Source organism: Prosopis cineraria, unplaced genomic scaffold (genome assembly GCF_029017545.1).
Source record: "Prosopis cineraria cultivar Desert tree isolate PC_DT_omini unplaced genomic scaffold, ASM2901754v1 PC14, whole genome shotgun sequence".
NCBI lineage: Eukaryota > Viridiplantae > Streptophyta > Magnoliopsida > Fabales > Fabaceae > Prosopis > Prosopis cineraria.
In genome coordinates this window covers 27,576,316-27,594,419 of record NW_026555345.1, presented here as the reverse complement: position 1 = coordinate 27,594,419, position 18,104 = coordinate 27,576,316, and the positions used below count along the sequence as shown (strand labels likewise).

Genomic DNA, 18,104 nt, shown 5'->3' with positions numbered 1-18,104 from the left:
TAAATTTTTAAAAATATATATAATAATCAATTAGAAACTGTAACCACATGCATTGAATATATAATAAGATGAAACCAATTAAAACTTGTAATTAATTATATGTATTAGCTGTATATATCAGTGGTGTGATCTACCATGATAGTATCCAATCCACAAAAAAGTTAAAATGTAGTGCTCAAAAGACAATACGACAAAACATTTATTAAACAATGTAATAATTAAACCTATACAGTGTGATGATAACTTTTATTTCATTTACATGTATACAAATGATTCAAAATTTAGAATAGTGGTGAAAATTTTAAGGTTAAAAAGAAAAAAATGTCTTAAAACATTTTTGTTAAAGGTGCCTGGTATTTTAAATTTTTTTTAAAACAATTTTATCTTGAAACTTTTAAAAAGAGTGCAAAATTACCTTGTCATCAATGTTAACTATTAGATTGATTATATTTTTTAGCTGGTAGCTACTTGACATCTTTTAATTTTTTTAAAAAAACACACATCCATATGTTCTCCAGGCCATTATCCTTACTGTGGCCCTTTTCTTCCTCCATTGGTATCTTCTTCTTTCCACACTTTATCAAAATCATCACATTTAACTTCTTAGATCCTCTATTGCCATCATCTTTGCTATTATTAGTCTTAATGCTTGTCATTGGCGCAACAATAGGCAATAGTCTCAAAGTAAACTCGATCTCATAATATTCACAAATATTGCAATCTCATAACATCTAAGGGTCATGTAATTCATCACTCGATAAATAGACTGTTATCTTGTTATTGGCAGGAAAGGCCTTGATTTCTTGAATTCTTTATTTCACCTCCAAGACAGTGTCACTTGTGTACATTTCTTTTAACTTTAAAAGTTACCTTAGAACATGATCACCCAAGATAGAACCCATAAGCCAACAACATTTTTGATAGAAGGTTTGGGATAGAGTGATGTTTTTAAAGACAAAGAGCTTAAACAACAACTCCTCGAAGCTAGGAGAATTGTAAGAGAGGGAAGAATAGAGGAACAATACTATGAGCTGTAGGTGGATGATGTGATATTGCCTTGTTAACCCCACATACTTAATCATAATATCACATATTATCATGGTAATTAGGAAATAACTACCTTAATCACCCTTACCAGGGTTTAACTGTAGTGAAAAGATGTAACCATGGTAGCAAAGAAGCCCACGTTTAAAGGTTTATTATGATTAATAAAATTGAATTTACAAAATATGTTTTCAAATAAAATATATATTAAAGACCCCTACTATGATAGAAAAGATTCTACCAAGGTAGAAAGGGAATAAAAACCACACATTTGATACTAGAACATGAAGAAAGTATAAAAACCATCTAATACTATGAGACAACTTTTTGAAATTATTAGGATTTCAAGTTTTTCATAATTCAAATACAAAAAATAAAATAATAACAAGTTTAAATTAGACCTATAAAGTATACATAAGTATGAGATATCATTTATAATTGAAAATCATTAAAAATACAATTTAAAAAGGCATTTTCCAAGTTTAAGAGTCATCCATTATGGCTAATGGTGCGTCGCCTACAGCTGATGACACCGAGTCATTTGTCGAGGCCAACACACCTCTATGCCTTGCATCGCGAAGGTGCCATCTACCATAGTGTACTGCACAAAAATGACAATATTCCTGCCATCTCAAGAAAAATTTGAGGACTAACTTTCGGTGCTCTTCAAATCTCCTTTTGAAGTCCATTCAAGGTGATTTAGATATCCACGAGAAGCTTATTTAGTAAACTAGATAATTGCACTGATTTCATTTCTAAATTATATTATATCAAATGTTGAACACTCAAAACCAAAACCACTCATTTTTCATACAGTTAAAACCTTTAAGGTGTCCAAGACCCACTAAAAGTGCCAAAAGTCTAATTAACCACCTACACTATACCCCAATGACTTGGGAGTCATGACAATTATTACAATGTACAACATTATATGAATACAGTACATTTCTCAATTTCACTCCTCAACCTGAGTATCAACATAAAATCATAGGGGAGGTAAATTAATTTAAATTCTCAAATATCATTTGCATACCATTATCAAAATAAGATAATTACACTTGCAAAAGTATTTAGGCCTTGGTTGCATATGTATAGGTCATTCAACAAATTCTAGGACACTAGATACAACCAAAACAACACATATATCATGTAGTGATACAAGTATCAAAAATTGTCCTAGTTGGCAATTTTTATCAATTACACATATAAAATCAAAAGAAAGAGGCATATTGTAGAATCATAAATTCTTATGCCTCAGGTGCTTTCCCTTTTTCCTTTTTAGAGCTAGTGTCTGTAAAATGTCAAATAGGGCAGAGTACAGCTACTCAATAACTAAAAAAAACTTTAAATCATGCATATATAAGTCAAATTAGTTAAGGGTATTATCATTCATTCAAAGATATAACACAATATCACATCACATGATATCACAAGTGCATAATCAAACTACTCCTTATTTTCTCCATATACTGTCAATTGAATTCATGGGCTGACAATTCAATAGGGCTAAGCCTATGTAAATAAACTAGTCTAGGCTCACCAATTGTAAAGGGCTATCGGGCTAAAGCTGTTACGATCACTCTTGAACTACAGATCTTCCTAATTCTTGAATTCATTGGAGCATCACAAGTCCTATGTTACACCCAGTCCAAGGTTATGTAAGGACTATAGGTATAGGAAACCTACTATTACATCTATTTCTATATGAAATTCAAGAAGGCCGAACCCTAAGCTAAACACTGAGGCCACTTATGTGATGGTATGTATCAAGGTAGAAATAAAACACTGCTCATCCTAAGACAACATCTTGCCCAATATATGATTATGCAAGGTATCTCAAAGCATCATCATGCATACCAACTCACATAGCATAAATTAGCTATCACAAGCATACACACAATATCACAGTTTTTCATAGCCTACCGTACTATTTAAAATCTCCTTTCTAATAAATAATTAACATGTCAATTTTGAGTTTTTCTCATTCGTATATAACAATCTATACTAGCATATGAGTTAATAAACAATAATTTAAGTTTAACAAGTTACAAAATGTTTTTCACAATTTTACAAACAACTACATCTAATCTAAAAAGCAATAGCATCAAATATAATTTCCTTCAACTATGTCAAATCTTTAAAAATTCAAAGGTTACCCCTAATAATTTACTTCTTGACTAGAATTGAGGTTAAACAATCATGTCACTAGGTTTATCTACAATTGATAACAACCATTATCACTAATAATCAACATAAACACTACTTTCCCACTCTAAAACTCATACTTTGTTAACCAAATTTTCCATCCACAAGCTAAATCCACATCCAAGGAGTTTACTAACTTCCTTCAATTCCATTTAGCTCCCATTAACTTAAATAGAAACTAATATATCACCCAACAACAAAAAATCTTACTTAAAGAGGTTAGGGTTCATCTAAAACCATAGACCTAAGCTCACAATCTTGTAAAATAATCAAAACCAAGCATAAAGATGTTAAACAACTCTCATTAGTCACATTATGACCAATAAGTTCGGATGCATAGGCCTATTATCTAAAATCATCATCCCTATAAATAGAACTAGATTGAAAACGCATAGAAGAAGAGAGGAAAACAAATAACTTAAAGCCTTAAAGCTTAAACCCCTTTAAATTCCTAAAATCTTGCCTTAGCAAACCCACAAGCTTTCTTGTCGTTTTCTCTATGTTTCTTTTCATTTTTCCCCCTTTTGTTTTAAGCCCAATCACAGCTCATTATTTTAAATTTTAAACTATCTACTGTGGTGTATGGCAACTCCACCATGACAAATGGCATTGAAAGGCTTGATCTGAGTTTACTCCCTATTTTAGGCCCAAGTGGCCTAACACTTTTCTAGACCCTATCCAAAGGCTGTATCCAATACAAGTAGGCTTGTTAGCCATCGCTAACTACCCTTAAACTAATTAACACTCAATTTTACCTAATTACCTATGGTTAATTAATTTAATTTAGTAGGTAAAATTTAAAATGTTACAAATGATGCCTAATTTGATTTTAGGGATAATGACAGAGAGGACTCAAAAGGATCAATTAATTCAACTTAGTTCCTAAGTGCCAACTTTTAAGAATTTGTAAGTTCGGCTATCAATTTTACAACTTTATTTTGATAAATTTGTAATTTATTTTTCAAATTTTAATATGGTTGATGAATAAATAAATATGTTTTCCTTATTAAGATTTGGAACACAAGTTGCAAATTTATTACAACAAATTTACAAAATTGATGGCCAAACTTATAAATTCTCAAATGTTGACACATTGAACCTAAGTTAAATTAATTAATATTTTTAGGACTCTCTATTATTCTCCCTTAATTTTAATTTCAGTTCAGATGGCCGAAAAATTAAAATTTTTGAGACTTATTCAACCAATTTTGGGCCATCGGGACACCAACGCCCACTCTTTTAAAATGAGGATGCATTGAATGAAATGGTTGAAGACCACTCTTATACGTCGCAGCCGTCGACCACTCTGTTGCAACTCCATTGTGCCGATACTTACACAAGTTGTTCTTCAATCTTCCTTCACTATCAACAATGTAAATGAATCTGTTAAAGAACAATCTTTCATGAGTTCTTAGCTTGTTGCAACCTAAGTGGTTAATTTGCTCATGGATTCCTTAAATGTCATGGGTCTTGTATTCGGATATTTCTCTATTAAGTTTTTATTTTGGAATGAATTTGTGTAGGGATATTTGTAATTGTAAATTGGTTTTAATCGTCAAAATCCAAGAAGGATCTTGAACATGATAGGCATTTCAACGTTGACGATAGCAACATTGAAGATTGTTCCCATGAAAATTAGACCAATCCATACTCTAATCGTTCATTTGGTGAATTGGATTCTTGATTTGACTATTTTAAGTTTTGATAGAACTAGATGATATTAACCGAATGACAGGAGAAATGGCAGAAGAGTGAGATGTACTTGGCATTTAGATCTATTTTTTAAATTTTTTAAATGCCACGTGGCTGTGAGCTGGCAATGGAAGTCAAAGGAATGGATAACTAATGGTTAACAATGATGGAAGGATGTTTTTGCACTCTTTTAAGTTCCTGTGAACCTTTATGACGTTGATAATTTAGAGTGAAATGATAAAATACCCTCTCTTTTAAAATAAAAAATTAGATATTAGTGACTAATTTAATTTAAGTAATGGCTTTTTTTTCTAATAATGATTAGAATCGAACAAGCAATTACAATTTTCCTTATAAAAATTACAACTTCATTGAATAAGAAATTTGCTCAAGGAAGTTATAATTGCTTATTTCATTTTAGTTATTGTTAGAAGAAAATTAACCATTGCTTAAATTAAAGTAGTCACGGATATGTACAACACTTGAATTTTAGTGAATCAAACATTTGCATAGGAAGAAGTTGCAATTACTTATTCCACTTTGGTCATTACTAGAAGAACATTAATAATGGCTTAAGGTAATTTATTTTTTATTTTGAACTGTGGGTATTTTAGTCATTTAAAAAAATCATTAATGTCAAAAGGGTTAAGGGTCATTTTTGCCTCTGAAGTGTGTGGGAAAGTTCACAAATAATTCCCAACTCAACTTGGGTCAATTTTATTCTTCAACTTTAAAAATTTGATTTTTCATACTCCTAATGTTATTTTTTTTAAGTGAGTCCCACATTAGAATTTTTAATATTTTATATTATAAATTTTTTTGATAGTAGGTCCCACAATTCATTTTTTAAATATTTTGTTATCCTAATCTTTGATAGTAGGTGTGCCAAGCAACCTCACACTTTAGCAAAAGTTGATGTTGCTACCTTTTCAAATCCTTTTGGAAGCTCCTTATCACCTTCATTGTCATCTTGGCCTTGTTATCCTCATCCTTTGGCTCATCATCCAACCGTACACCTTCAAGTTTTATGACTTTGACGCCAAGCTTACCTAATTCAACTACTCTGATTACGCCAAGCTCACCCAACTTTTATGTCATATCTGGCAAGCTCATCGAAAAGAGGTGGCACGCACATCTAGGTTGGTGTTATCAAATTCCTCTGCTTAACTTTTGGCTTCCTCTTACTTTCGACAATGGCATACTTAAACTGAAGCTCCTCATGGAGAAGAGCGCTCACCCTCGACAAGAGAAGGGAGAGCATGAAATTGGGGCTCTTTTGCTTCTCTTTTGGTGGAGTCAATAGGAAGTTTTGAAGCCTTCGTGTTGCTTAGATTGGTCTGGTTTGGTGGCACTGCTTCTTAAATTAAAGAGAGAGAGGAAGACAAAGAAGAGAGGAGAGAGAATAATATTATTTTATATTATAAAAATATTAAAAATGAATTGTGGGGCCTATTATCAAATATTTTATATTATAAAATATTAAAAAAAATCAAATGCGGGACTCACTTAACAAAAAAATAATGTTAGGGGCACGAAAGATCAAATTTTAAAGGTTGAGAAATAAAACTAATCCTAAATTGAGTTTAAGGTTATTTGTGAATTTTCGTATACTCCTCCGGTCTTATATATTAGTTACCTTCTAGAAACATAATTTGCTCTACTTTATAAGTTGCTAATTGATGAGATTGTTTTGTTTTAAAATAAAATTTCTAAATTACCCTTAAAAAATAAGAGAGAGAAAGATAGAAAAATAATATTATATTATTTATTTTTTTACTCGATGATTATATTTAAAATTTCACTTATTTTTATTCCTTAAACTTTTATTGTATTGATATTAATAATATTGATAGAAATAATTTATAAATATAATCAGAGGAATACAGTTCAGAAATAAAAATGATTATTAACACATTTCAGGAATGTTCATAGAAATTTAAGAAGAATTATTATATTTTATATAACCTTTTTATTATTTGCATATTTCTGAAAGATTTTTCCGTTATTTTTCCAATATATTTTGCAGTGGGCTGTTAACTGTAATTGTCACATCTTTCTAACTAACCCGTCTCCAACCAACCAATGAGGCCGAGGCGGCCATGTTTCCCATTTTGAAACACTGTACTGAGACTGACCACCTCTACTCTAGCCTTGAACAGGGCTGGATCAGGGAAGCTTTTTTATCTTCAAAATTATTGATGATTAATTAATTATTAAAATATAACAATTACCGATTGTAAATTTTAAAACTGTTCAAGACTCAAGAAAGGATAAATTTCAAAACTAGCAATGCTATTCGGCAGATGGAAGTTGATGATTGATGCTCTTTTGTTTTGCTCTTAAACTCTGCTTAGTTTGTTTTTAGTGATTGATTCCAGTATTTTATTAAAAAATAGATTTGTTGAAGTGTTTATATATTACTTAAAAATTTTGATTTTGAGATATTTGTTTTTCCCATAAGCTTTGACACAATTGGTCAAACCGTTACAATTTTTTTGTCAAAATCTCACGTAAATAAGGATTGAAGCAATGCAAAATTGGTCTAAATGATCAGGCAACTGAAACGAGAATATTTTATGTGTAAAATAATAAAAATATCCTTTACTAATTTTTGAAAAACAAACATTTATATGCATCTTTCGAAAAAAAAAACATACTTGTATTCAGAGCATTTGGACGTATGGAAACAATCTAGAATATATTAGATTTTAGGTGTGATTTTTTTTAATTTTTATTTTATGTTTTTATTATCCCTACATCTATTGTCCATATCATGCCATATTTGGCAAAATTTTATATTGGTTTTTGAAGGGCATATCACAACTCTTTTTTTTAATTTGAGTTGGGATCGTCTATAAACACAGGTGTGGACACACTAGGCACATGTCATGGTATTATTGTAGTTATTTTTCACCCAAGCCTCTAGTATTTTGAAATAATAGGCTACTCATGAGGGTTAATTCATAATAATTGGTGGGAAGCTATTCAAAATTGACATTGTCAAATTTTCTTTCGGGCCTGTTTGGATACTCATTGAAAATCAATTCTGAGATCAAAATTATAGTTTTGCAAAAATTTATCCAAACACCCTCATTTTACAAAACTTCATTTGATTTGAAAAATTTCATTTTAAAGAAGTTGAAATTTCTTTCCTTTACAAAACTTCATTTGGCTCCTTTTCTTTATATCATTTATTTGCACATTTAAAATTGATTTTTAAAAAATATCCAAACATATTTAATTTATCAAAATTAATTTTTAAAAATTTATCCAAACATCATCATGTTTTAATAATCAATTTTTTTTATAATCAATTTTTTTTTAATTGAAATCCAAATACACCTTTCAGCAAAAAGTTGAGAACGAGAGTTCAAAACAAACACAGGCGACACGGTCACTTATTTTGAGTTAAAAAGTTAATAATTTTTCCATTTTATTATTGGATTTTTAAAGATATGCATACATATTAGAAAATGTAATAAATACATAGAATTATTGCATACCTTATCAAACTTATCTTTTGTTTTTAATATGCAATTACATTAAATAAAAATACTAAAAATATTTTGAAGGTATTGGTAAGATTACTATTAATAATAACAGTCTCACGTAGTAAAATTTGGATTAATTTAGGTGGTTAATGGAAATATTCATGTTTTAGATTAGCCTAGACCGATAATAACAATAACTCATGTTTTTCAAGATATGGGAAGATATAATTAAAAAATAACTGATGTAATTTTATAAAATTGTTTTTTAAATAATATTAATAATTTAACAATCTGGCTCAAGTACAAGAAAAAGCTAGGAGTGTCTAATAAATACTACAACGACGTTAAATGCTTGTTTTAATTATGCAGTATTATACGAAAAAGTAATGCAAATAGGCTTGCAGAGATTTGTGCTTAAAGGCTGAAACTTTGCCATAAGTAGCAGAGTAGAGTGAGCCAAATTTGCTTTCTGCTGCATTATGGCTTTATGATTCTGTCCGTCCCTCTCCCTCGCCCTCTCTCTCTCTCTCTCTCTCTCTCTCTCTTCATTACACTTCCTCCACTCTTTTTCCTCCTAGTTCACGCCAAACGCCTGCTCACTCTCTCCCCTTCTCTCTCTGTCTGTCGTTCTCTCACACACACTCTCTCTCTCATTCGCTCTGAAAAACCAAGCAAAGAAGGGTCAAGACTCAAGCTCTGTTATTTATCCATTCTATCTTCTTATCTCATTCACTATCACTGTCTTCTCTATTTCTGCTTCGTGATTGTTCGCAATGGAAGATTGGCTTGTGCTGTTCTGTTTGCAGAAGCAGAAAAGGAATAATCTTTTTGTAGTAATGGCGGTTTTCTTTCTCCTCTCTCCATTTGCCTCCTCCATTAGCCAGGAAGGTCTGTATATGTGTGTGTGGCTGTGTGTGTGTATTTGTATGTATACTTTGTTACTTCGTAAATTTTACATCTATCCCTTTGTTCTTACTTCTCCTCAACGGACCTGAATGTTTTCTGATCTTTGTTCTGGGTGAGGGAAGACGAGAGTGTGTAAGAAACGAAGATGTACTTCTTTTAGTTGGCGTTCTTCCTTTTACTCTCTTTCTAGTCAGTGACAAGATGAAAATGGAATTGTAAGAACACTTAGTAGATAGTTGACAAAGAACCAACTTTTATTTTTTAACAGTTTCTGCTGTTCATGCAGTGGGAGTTTCAACCCTCTGGGCCATATGGAAACTTTTTCACTAAACTTTAGCTAGTCAACCAATTTAGAAGGAAGTTGTTTTTTTCCCTATCGATGTTCTATTTCCATTTTTTGGCTGCAAAACAGAGAATCTGCTGTGCTAAGTTTGTGAAGCTCGTATGGCTTCTTTTTCTTTTCTCTTTGGCTACATTTGGCTTTTCTTTTATAAAAAAGAAGCTTTTTCCGCTTGTAGAAATTGCTTTTATTTTTTGGTTAAATTTTTTTCTTTCTGACAAATGTGACTCTCTCAAATACATATTATAATATGAACTCCTAAAATATGATCTGATTGCCAAAATATGTGATACACATCCAATTAGTTATAATTATATATATTTTTTATTTTAATCAAAATATTGAGTTTATATCTTGTATAGTTTGATTAATACATTATATATACATATACATACAAGTATAAATATTTGTGTGTGTGTCTATGTCACTTCAAAAAAGTAAACAAACTTGTATCCGATACAATACTTGTCGGATACTTCTGCATTCGTATGCCATATTCTAACATTTGTGATATAATTTTTTTTCAATAATTTTTTACTATATCACTTAAAAACTTGAAAAAACACTTAATATTTTAGTTAATTACTGTAAATATCCTTATATTACTTTAAAAATTCTTGTTTAAAAATCAAAATACCTATACTTATATCATAAAATGTTGAAATATACATTATAAATATCATCGCATCCATATCCTAAAATTTTAAAAATTTGCCGTACCTCCATATCATGCTGTATCATATCGGATACTCATACTCGTACCTATGCAACCTAAGTGTGTGTGAGAAAACAGATAATATTCCAAATTAGAACATTGATCATATCATAGAATATGCATGCATGCATGCATTCATTATGTAGGTAAGTATGTATGTATGTAATTTTAAATTTAACTAATTACTGATAGATTTTATTTTATGTTGAAGAATATTTTTTTATTGAATGAATTTCGATAAACACAAACCTTGAAAACTCAATAAAATCTAAAAATAAATTGAATTTATGTGTATTTTCGTTTTCAATATACAAGGAATAAGAAAGTACTGGCTAGTGCTTTTTCTTTTCTGCGTTTGCAGTATCGTATCTTTTTTCAACCTCATCATTTTCTGAAACTTTTAATGCTAATATTACTTATTCTTTCCCTTATTTTCTATTTGCAGTTTTAGACTTAGAAGCTACTGATTTATAATATTTTTATTGGCTGGCATATGATGAATTTTAGCATTAATGCTGTAACAATGAAGCTTAATATGTATTATAATAAGATATAATAACAAGAATGTCACGATGTATTACGATTGTGATAACCGTTCTTTGACATTAAAATAACCTTTATAATTTGCTTGATCGTCTTTCACTTGCTTTCCATATGTTACATGTAGGCTATGATTCTTTTCACTGATATTCTGTTTTTTGAGGTGGTGACTTATTTTATGTCAATGGCTTGCATAGGACAAGCATTAATGGAGATTAAAGCTTCCTTCAGCAACATGGCAGATATTTTGCTAGACTGGGATGACTTGCACAACGATGACTTCTGTTCATGGCGTGGAGTTTACTGTGATAATTTAACTCTTACTGTGCTTACTCTGTGCGGTTCTATCTCTCTTACCTTTTGCTTTAAATGTTTTAACTAAAACGTGATAACAGCATTGACACATGAACGATGACAAAATACTATTTTAAATTTGGGACTACACTGAAAATTGTAAATGTCAGAATTGAGCAAGAGATTGCTTCTTGCTTCAACAATCTTTACGCATTGAAATTTAATGTTTTCATTTTTGTAAAGTTTACAGAGACCCTTCTTACATCTTACAGTTGATGTATCAGTTTTGTAATTATGCTTTAGTTTAGGGGGAAATGTATTTTGATTGAGCTTCGTCATGTTAAATTGAGTTAAATTCAAGTTCTTTGTTTTGTTTCTGAAGGAATCTGTCAAGTTTGAATCTGGGTGGGGAAATATCTCCAGCCATTGGCGATTTGACAAACTTGCAATCCATGTATGTATGCTTGAGTTTGTTTGGCCCACTCTTCTTCACTCAAATTACCTTCTCAAAGGCTTTTTACTTTTTCATAAAATGCTTCCATTTACAAATTAAATCTTAATAGATTCTTTCAAAATAACAGTGATCTCCAAGGAAATAAACTAACTGGTCAGATTCCAGATGAAATTGGGAACTGTGCTGCACTTGTTCATCTGTATGAACCTTTGTCCAATTTCTATCTTTCTTCAATTCTCATATTCATAATATCCTTGTCTTTAAGATGCTGATCAAAATAACCTTTTTCATGAAAATTCAGGGATTTGTCTGATAATCAACTATATGGTGACATACCCTTCTCGATATCGAAGCTAAAGCAACTTGAGTTTTTGTAAGTTTGAAACCAGCATATGACATTCACCATGATGCTCTGCTTTTATGTGATCATGGGTCCTAAGCTGAGCTGGGAAATGCAGGAACTTGAAGAATAATCAGCTGAGCGGGCCTATTCCTTCAACATTAACCCAAATTCCAAACCTGAAGACTCTGTAAGTTCCTCTGCTGTCTGTTTGCATAGGGATTTCATGTGAAGAGAAGTGGGCCTTTTCTCATTTTAGTTGTTGCTTGTTACTTTGAATTGTGATGGACATTATTAATTTACTTGTTTGGGCCGCTCAGGAAATAGCTTTAGTCATTGTACTTTCTTTCATGTTCTAGTGATCTTGCTCACAATCTGCTCACTGGCGAGATACCAAGACTCCTTTATTGGAATGAAGTCTTGCAATACCTGTGAGTCTCTTTTACTGTTTGTATCATTCACAGTCAAGGCTGCAAGCTTTGATAAATTGTTGGGCAACTATTATTTGTTGTTTGATATTTCTTAATATGCTCAAGAACATATATTCTCATTTCTAATTATTCTTATTTTGTCAAAACCTGATTTCAAATTGTATGTTTTGAAACAGAGGGTTGAGAGGAAACATGTTGAGTGGAGCTCTATCCCCAGATATCTGTCAATTAACTGGACTGTGGTATTTGTAAGTATTCTGGCTATATGACAGTAAGGTTTCTCTCCTGTTCCTTTCCGTATTTTTCCTTTTCTGTTTTTGACCTTTGTTATTTTGTTCTGTTTTACATAAATTCCCAGTGATGTGAGGGGCAACAACTTGACGGGCACAATGCCTGAAACCATTGGGAACTGTACAAGTTTTCAGATTCTGTATGTTATTTCTACAGTGAATTCAATGGTGGGTTTTATTAGTAATATTTTTTTTCCCACATTTTCTCACAAGCCTTTCATTGAGATGCAGGGATATATCATATAACCAGATTACTGGGGATATCCCCTACAATATTGGATTTCTGCAAGTGGCAACTTTGTGAGTATCTTTTCTTTTATAAATCTTTGTTATTCATTGTTGTCTTGATACAAATGTGAATTGTTTGCATGATATATTCTCTCTCTTGCTGAAAAGGGATAGTTATTTGGGGACAATATCGCAGTTCAGTAATCAATTTTTTTTCCTGCTTCTTAGGTCTCTTCAAGGGAATAGACTAACTGGAAGGATTCCGGAAGTGATTGGTTTAATGCAAGCCCTTGCTATCTTGTAAGTGTATCTATCAGTATATAGATTATATAAATACTTTTTTTCTGGGTGAGAGTGCATATCTGGAAGATGTATATATATTGACTGTAGGAACATGCATAACCGTACTGGAAACTTTTCAGGGACTTGAGTGAGAATGAACTGGTGGGACCCATTCCTCCAGTACTTGGCAATTTATCTTTCACGGGCAAGCTGTAAGTATGATTTCACACCATAATGAGACCTCCTATTAGCTATTGCTCTGTGCTTGAGAGTGTTCTTGCTGCAGGTATCTCCATGGAAACAAGCTCACTGGTCCAATACCTCCTGAACTAGGCAATATGTCTAAGCTGAGTTACCTGTGAGTTCATCTCCAATTTTTCAATTACCTCTGTCCTTGTTCTCGCATGGGCTTATTATTGATAGGAATTTGTTTTTCAAGGCAATTGAATGGCAATAAACTAGTTGGCAGGATTCCTGAGGAATTTGGAAAGCTTGAGCATTTGTTTGAATTGTAAGTTTATGTTGTTTTATTATCTTATGGCCTTTACATTTCACATATGATTGCTGTTAAATGGTTTTTCTTGTGGTGGTTCAGGAATCTTGCTAACAATTATCTTGAAGGATCTATTCCACATAACATAAGCTCCTGTACTTCATTGAATAAGTTGTAAGATTCATGTGATGACATGCCTTTTTTAATATTCTTGTACTTTTCTAGACCTTAAAGTGGCAGCATCAATATTTCATCCAATCTTTTGCAGTAATGTGCATGGTAATCGCTTAAGCGGTTCTATTCCTTTGAGCTTCCGCAGCCTTGGGAGTCTGACTTACTTGTAAGTAGGGGCATATCGAATGTGAGCTGGTTATATTTTATCTTAAGAAGTAGGTTTCCTGTTCTGTGATATAAGAAGATTTTCCTATGATCTGCAGAAATCTCTCAGAAAACAACTTGAAAGGGAATATACCTATTGAGTTGGGCCACATCATAAATCTTGATACACTGTAAGTTTCATTGTGTTATATTTCTATTACTATATGATAAGTTATAATGTGTACTAAGTGGGTTTTCTCTGTATTGCTTCAGGGATCTATCTCGCAACAATTTTTCAGGGCAGGTTCCAGCATCTGTTGGTTATCTGGAACATCTTCTGACACTGTAAGAAAGGAGTTACAATTAAACTTGCTTTTCTAAGTTTCACGTGCTATTTTTTTACTAAATTGTATGCATTATTTATGTAGTAACTTGAGCCACAACCATTTTACTGGTCCCTTGCCTGCTGAGTTTGGGAATCTGAGAAGCATCCAGATTATGTAATTTTTGTTATCTTTCTAATCTTTACATTCATGAAATCCTATTCAATTGCCTCTACTTGTAATTTAAGAATGTTTAACGTTCAATTGTTTATTTCTTTTTCCAGTGATATGTCTTTCAACAATCTATCAGGTGGCATCCCTCCTGAAATCGGGCTGCTGCAGAACCTTGTTTCACTGTAAGTTAACTGTAAAAGTAGTTTTGTCCTAACATTCTGCAGCGAATACATTCTGGATAGGATGTTCATTATTTTGCTTTGCTGAAAATTATAATAGGATTCTGAACAACAATGACTTGCATGGGGAGATTCCAGACCAGTTAACAAACTGCTTCAGTCTTTCCTCCCTGTGAGTATACCCATCCAATAGTTTTCATAGTGCTCTATTTCTTCTGTATTGCTTCTGAAGCTTAATGTTTTGTTTATTGACTTTTTAGGAATGTCTCTTACAATAACTTGTCTGGAACAATTCCTCCTATGAAGAACTTCTCACGATTTTCATCTGACAGGTATTGGTGTGTAAACTAGGAATTGTTGCATCTTTTATTCATAAATTACTTACCATTTGACATGTTGCAGCTTCATTGGAAATCCCTTGTTATGCGGAAATTGGTTAGGATCAATATGTGATCCTTACATGCCAAATTCTAGTGGTATGAGGCTTTTCTTGTTTTTATTCTAATTATGTTGGTCAAATAAGTATTTCAGCATGATGAGCAATGTCTTCATAATTTTTTCTTTTCAGTAACTTTTTCTAGGGCTGCAATTGTTTGTCTCACACTTGGGATCCTCACATTGTTGGCCATGGTAATAGTTGCAATGTACAGATTGAGCCAATCCATGCAATTGATGAAGAGATCCAGAGGAACTGGGCAAGGCATGTGTAAATATTAGAACGTAAAACATCTCTCTACAGAAATGTTTTGCTGTCCCAAATTCTTACTTTCAGTTTGTTTCTTTTTAGGTTCCCCTAAACTTGTCGTTCTTCACATGGATATGGCAATGCACTCCTATGATGATATAATGAGAAGTACAGAGAACCTAAGTGAGGAGTATATCATAGGATATGGTGCATCTAGTACAGTGTACAAATGTACTCTGAAGAATTCTCGACCGATTGCGATCAAGCGACTATACAACCAGCATCCAAACAACACAAGGGAGTTTGAAACAGAACTTGAAACCATTGGCAGCATAAGACATAGAAACCTTGTTACCTTGCATGGTTATGCACTGACACCAAATGGAAACCTCCTTTTCTATGACTATATGGAAAACGGCTCTCTGTGGGATCTTCTTCATGGTAAGTTTTCTAATAGGCTTTTCTTTTGCTTGGATATGGATATGGTGCATGGAGAATCTGAAGCTTCATGCAATGCATTCCGTTTTTTTTTTTGAACATAACAGCAAATATTTAAGAAACTGCATCAAAGTTTTGACCTTTTGTAAGATCTCTTCCTTAAACTGTCTTGTCTAGCAGGTCCCTCGAAGAAGGTAAAACTTGACTGGGAAACACGCATAAGGATTGCTGTGGGAGCTGCAGAGGGACTTGCTTATCTCCACCATGGCTGCAGCCCTCGAATTATTCACAGGGATATAAAGTCTTCAAATATTCTACTAGATGAGAACTTTGAGTCTCATCTCTCTGATTTTGGCATTGCCAAATGTATCTCAACCACAAGAACTCATGCATCAACACATGTTCTTGGAACAATAGGCTATATTGACCCTGAGTATGCCCAGACATCTCGCCTGAATGAAAAGTCAGATGTATACAGCTTTGGCATAGTTCTACTTGAGCTACTTACTGGGAAGAAAGCAGTGCACAACGAGTCCAACTTGCATCATTTGGTATATATATCTTTCTTGCATGAATTCGTTTCCGGTTTTTCAGGTGGATAATGCTGTATAGATTCCATCTTTCAAAATGTTGAGATTTTCAAAGCAAATTTAATGGTGAAGTAAAGCTCTTCGTAGAGAATTACCTAATAATCAAGCTCTGAACTTTGCATGTTGCTAAAAGAGAAGTCATTTTCCGAGGTATATAACTCGAGTCTTCTCCTGCTGTGTCAATATGACTTTGCAGATACTGTCCAAGACAGATAATGACACTGTGATGGAGGCTGTAGATCCTGAAGTTTCTGTTACCTGCATAAATCAAGCCCATGTGAGGAAGACCTTTCAGCTCGCACTGCTTTGCACAAGAAGAAATCCATCTGAGAGGCCTACCATGCATGAGGTTGCCAAGGTGTTGGTCTCTCTTCTTCCTGCACCTCCCAGCAAAACATTTGCCTCGCCAGCAAAGACCATCGATTATGCACGATTTGTGATCGAGAAGGGGCAACGATGTCCAAAAATGGAACTGCTACAACATCAACAACACAACAATTCGTGTGATGCTCAATGGTTCATTCGCTTCGGGGATGCTATATCCAAGAACACCCTCTAACTCAGTTTCTGTCTGTATCCATGACCTGTTCATGAAAGAAAGAAGACCTTTTTGGGAGCGTAAGTTTAGTGTTCTCTTTAGGCAGGTGACAAATAGGATAAGACCATCAAGAGGATAGAACCCATAGGAAATAGCTATTTCAATTTGTACTAGAATTCCAATCTTACAGCTTAATGTTTAGAATGGTTCTAGCACGTGCGCTTCATTTATCATGTTCTAGAATTCTAGAGTGTTAATATTTCTTCTTCTCTATGAACTTAGCAATCCTTAGGATTTAAGAGATAAAATGTCGCTGGTTTCTTTTTAGCAAGACAGAGGCCACGGTTGTGTAGAAATAAAAGGAGTCAAGGTTAGCTGGCTAATACCAAGTTTCTGTACCCTGCGAAATTGTCTTGATTCGATTGACGAGCTAACCTAGCAACCCCGGGGGAATTTATGTTTTTTTAAAAGGTTTTACCCCTAACTTGCCCTTCTCTTATATATAGAAAAGGGGGATACATTCATTCACTCATCCACAAAACCATATCAATAATAGGTTTGAATCTAAGACCTCTTTTAAGAAAGAGAAGTTGCGTTGTCACTGGAATAACTAATCATTGATCAAACATTGTTTAGTAAACTCTACTAATTAAATGTCTTTGATTTTCTTTTTTTAACTTGAGTAATCGACATTGCAACTTGAGAATTTGTTTTAAATTTTATTAAATGAGATTAAGTATATGAGTCATGTAAAAGAAATTATAAGAAAGAGTGATTGAATATAAATTAAAATTAGAGGTTAATATTTTTAAGAACTAATTTGGTTTCATGTTGGACAGTGTGACTATAGAAGCACTTCATTATACTAAACCAAAGCCTAAAGTAAAAGCCCTTGGCCCAAAACATCTAACTAACCCTAAGCCTTTCAGCTTCTTCCTCACGCCTCCGCCTCTAAGGCTCCAACTCGCACGCTCAAGTCTTTACCTCACCTGACATTATCGTTCTCTCTCTTTCCATTAGCCATTAAGTAGTCTGGTTCTCCCTCGACTTTATCATTCTCCCTCTCGTATGCGGTGCTTTTTCCTCTCATTCTCTTTTCTCAAGCTTCTTGTCA

General features: G+C 32.9%; 1 protein-coding gene across 2 annotated transcripts; it reads left to right on the top strand.

Annotated features, from left to right (window-relative positions):
• Nucleotides 1-9,099: 9,099 nt before the first annotated feature.
• Nucleotides 9,100-17,474, top strand: LOC129293719 (LRR receptor-like serine/threonine-protein kinase ERL1). 2 transcript variants are annotated; one of them, XM_054931806.1, is made up of 27 exons: nucleotides 9,100-9,320; nucleotides 11,131-11,269; nucleotides 11,610-11,681; nucleotides 11,809-11,880; nucleotides 11,983-12,054; nucleotides 12,140-12,211; nucleotides 12,381-12,452; nucleotides 12,629-12,700; nucleotides 12,811-12,882; nucleotides 12,974-13,042; nucleotides 13,199-13,270; nucleotides 13,393-13,464; nucleotides 13,539-13,610; nucleotides 13,692-13,763; nucleotides 13,848-13,919; nucleotides 14,014-14,085; nucleotides 14,183-14,254; nucleotides 14,337-14,408; nucleotides 14,492-14,563; nucleotides 14,671-14,742; nucleotides 14,840-14,911; nucleotides 15,000-15,071; nucleotides 15,142-15,215; nucleotides 15,308-15,439; nucleotides 15,527-15,865; nucleotides 16,043-16,413; nucleotides 16,649-17,474. In XM_054931806.1, exons 1-27 carry the CDS (start codon nucleotides 9,206-9,208, stop codon nucleotides 17,009-17,011), a joined length of 2,970 nt encoding a protein of 989 aa, XP_054787781.1. In that variant the 5' UTR covers nucleotides 9,100-9,205; the 3' UTR covers nucleotides 17,012-17,474. The 2 variants fall into 2 exon arrangements, with proteins under 2 accessions (XP_054787781.1, XP_054787780.1); XM_054931805.1 differs by having other exon boundaries at nucleotides 11,791-11,880; nucleotides 16,040-16,413.
• Nucleotides 17,475-18,104: the final 630 nt, after the last annotated feature.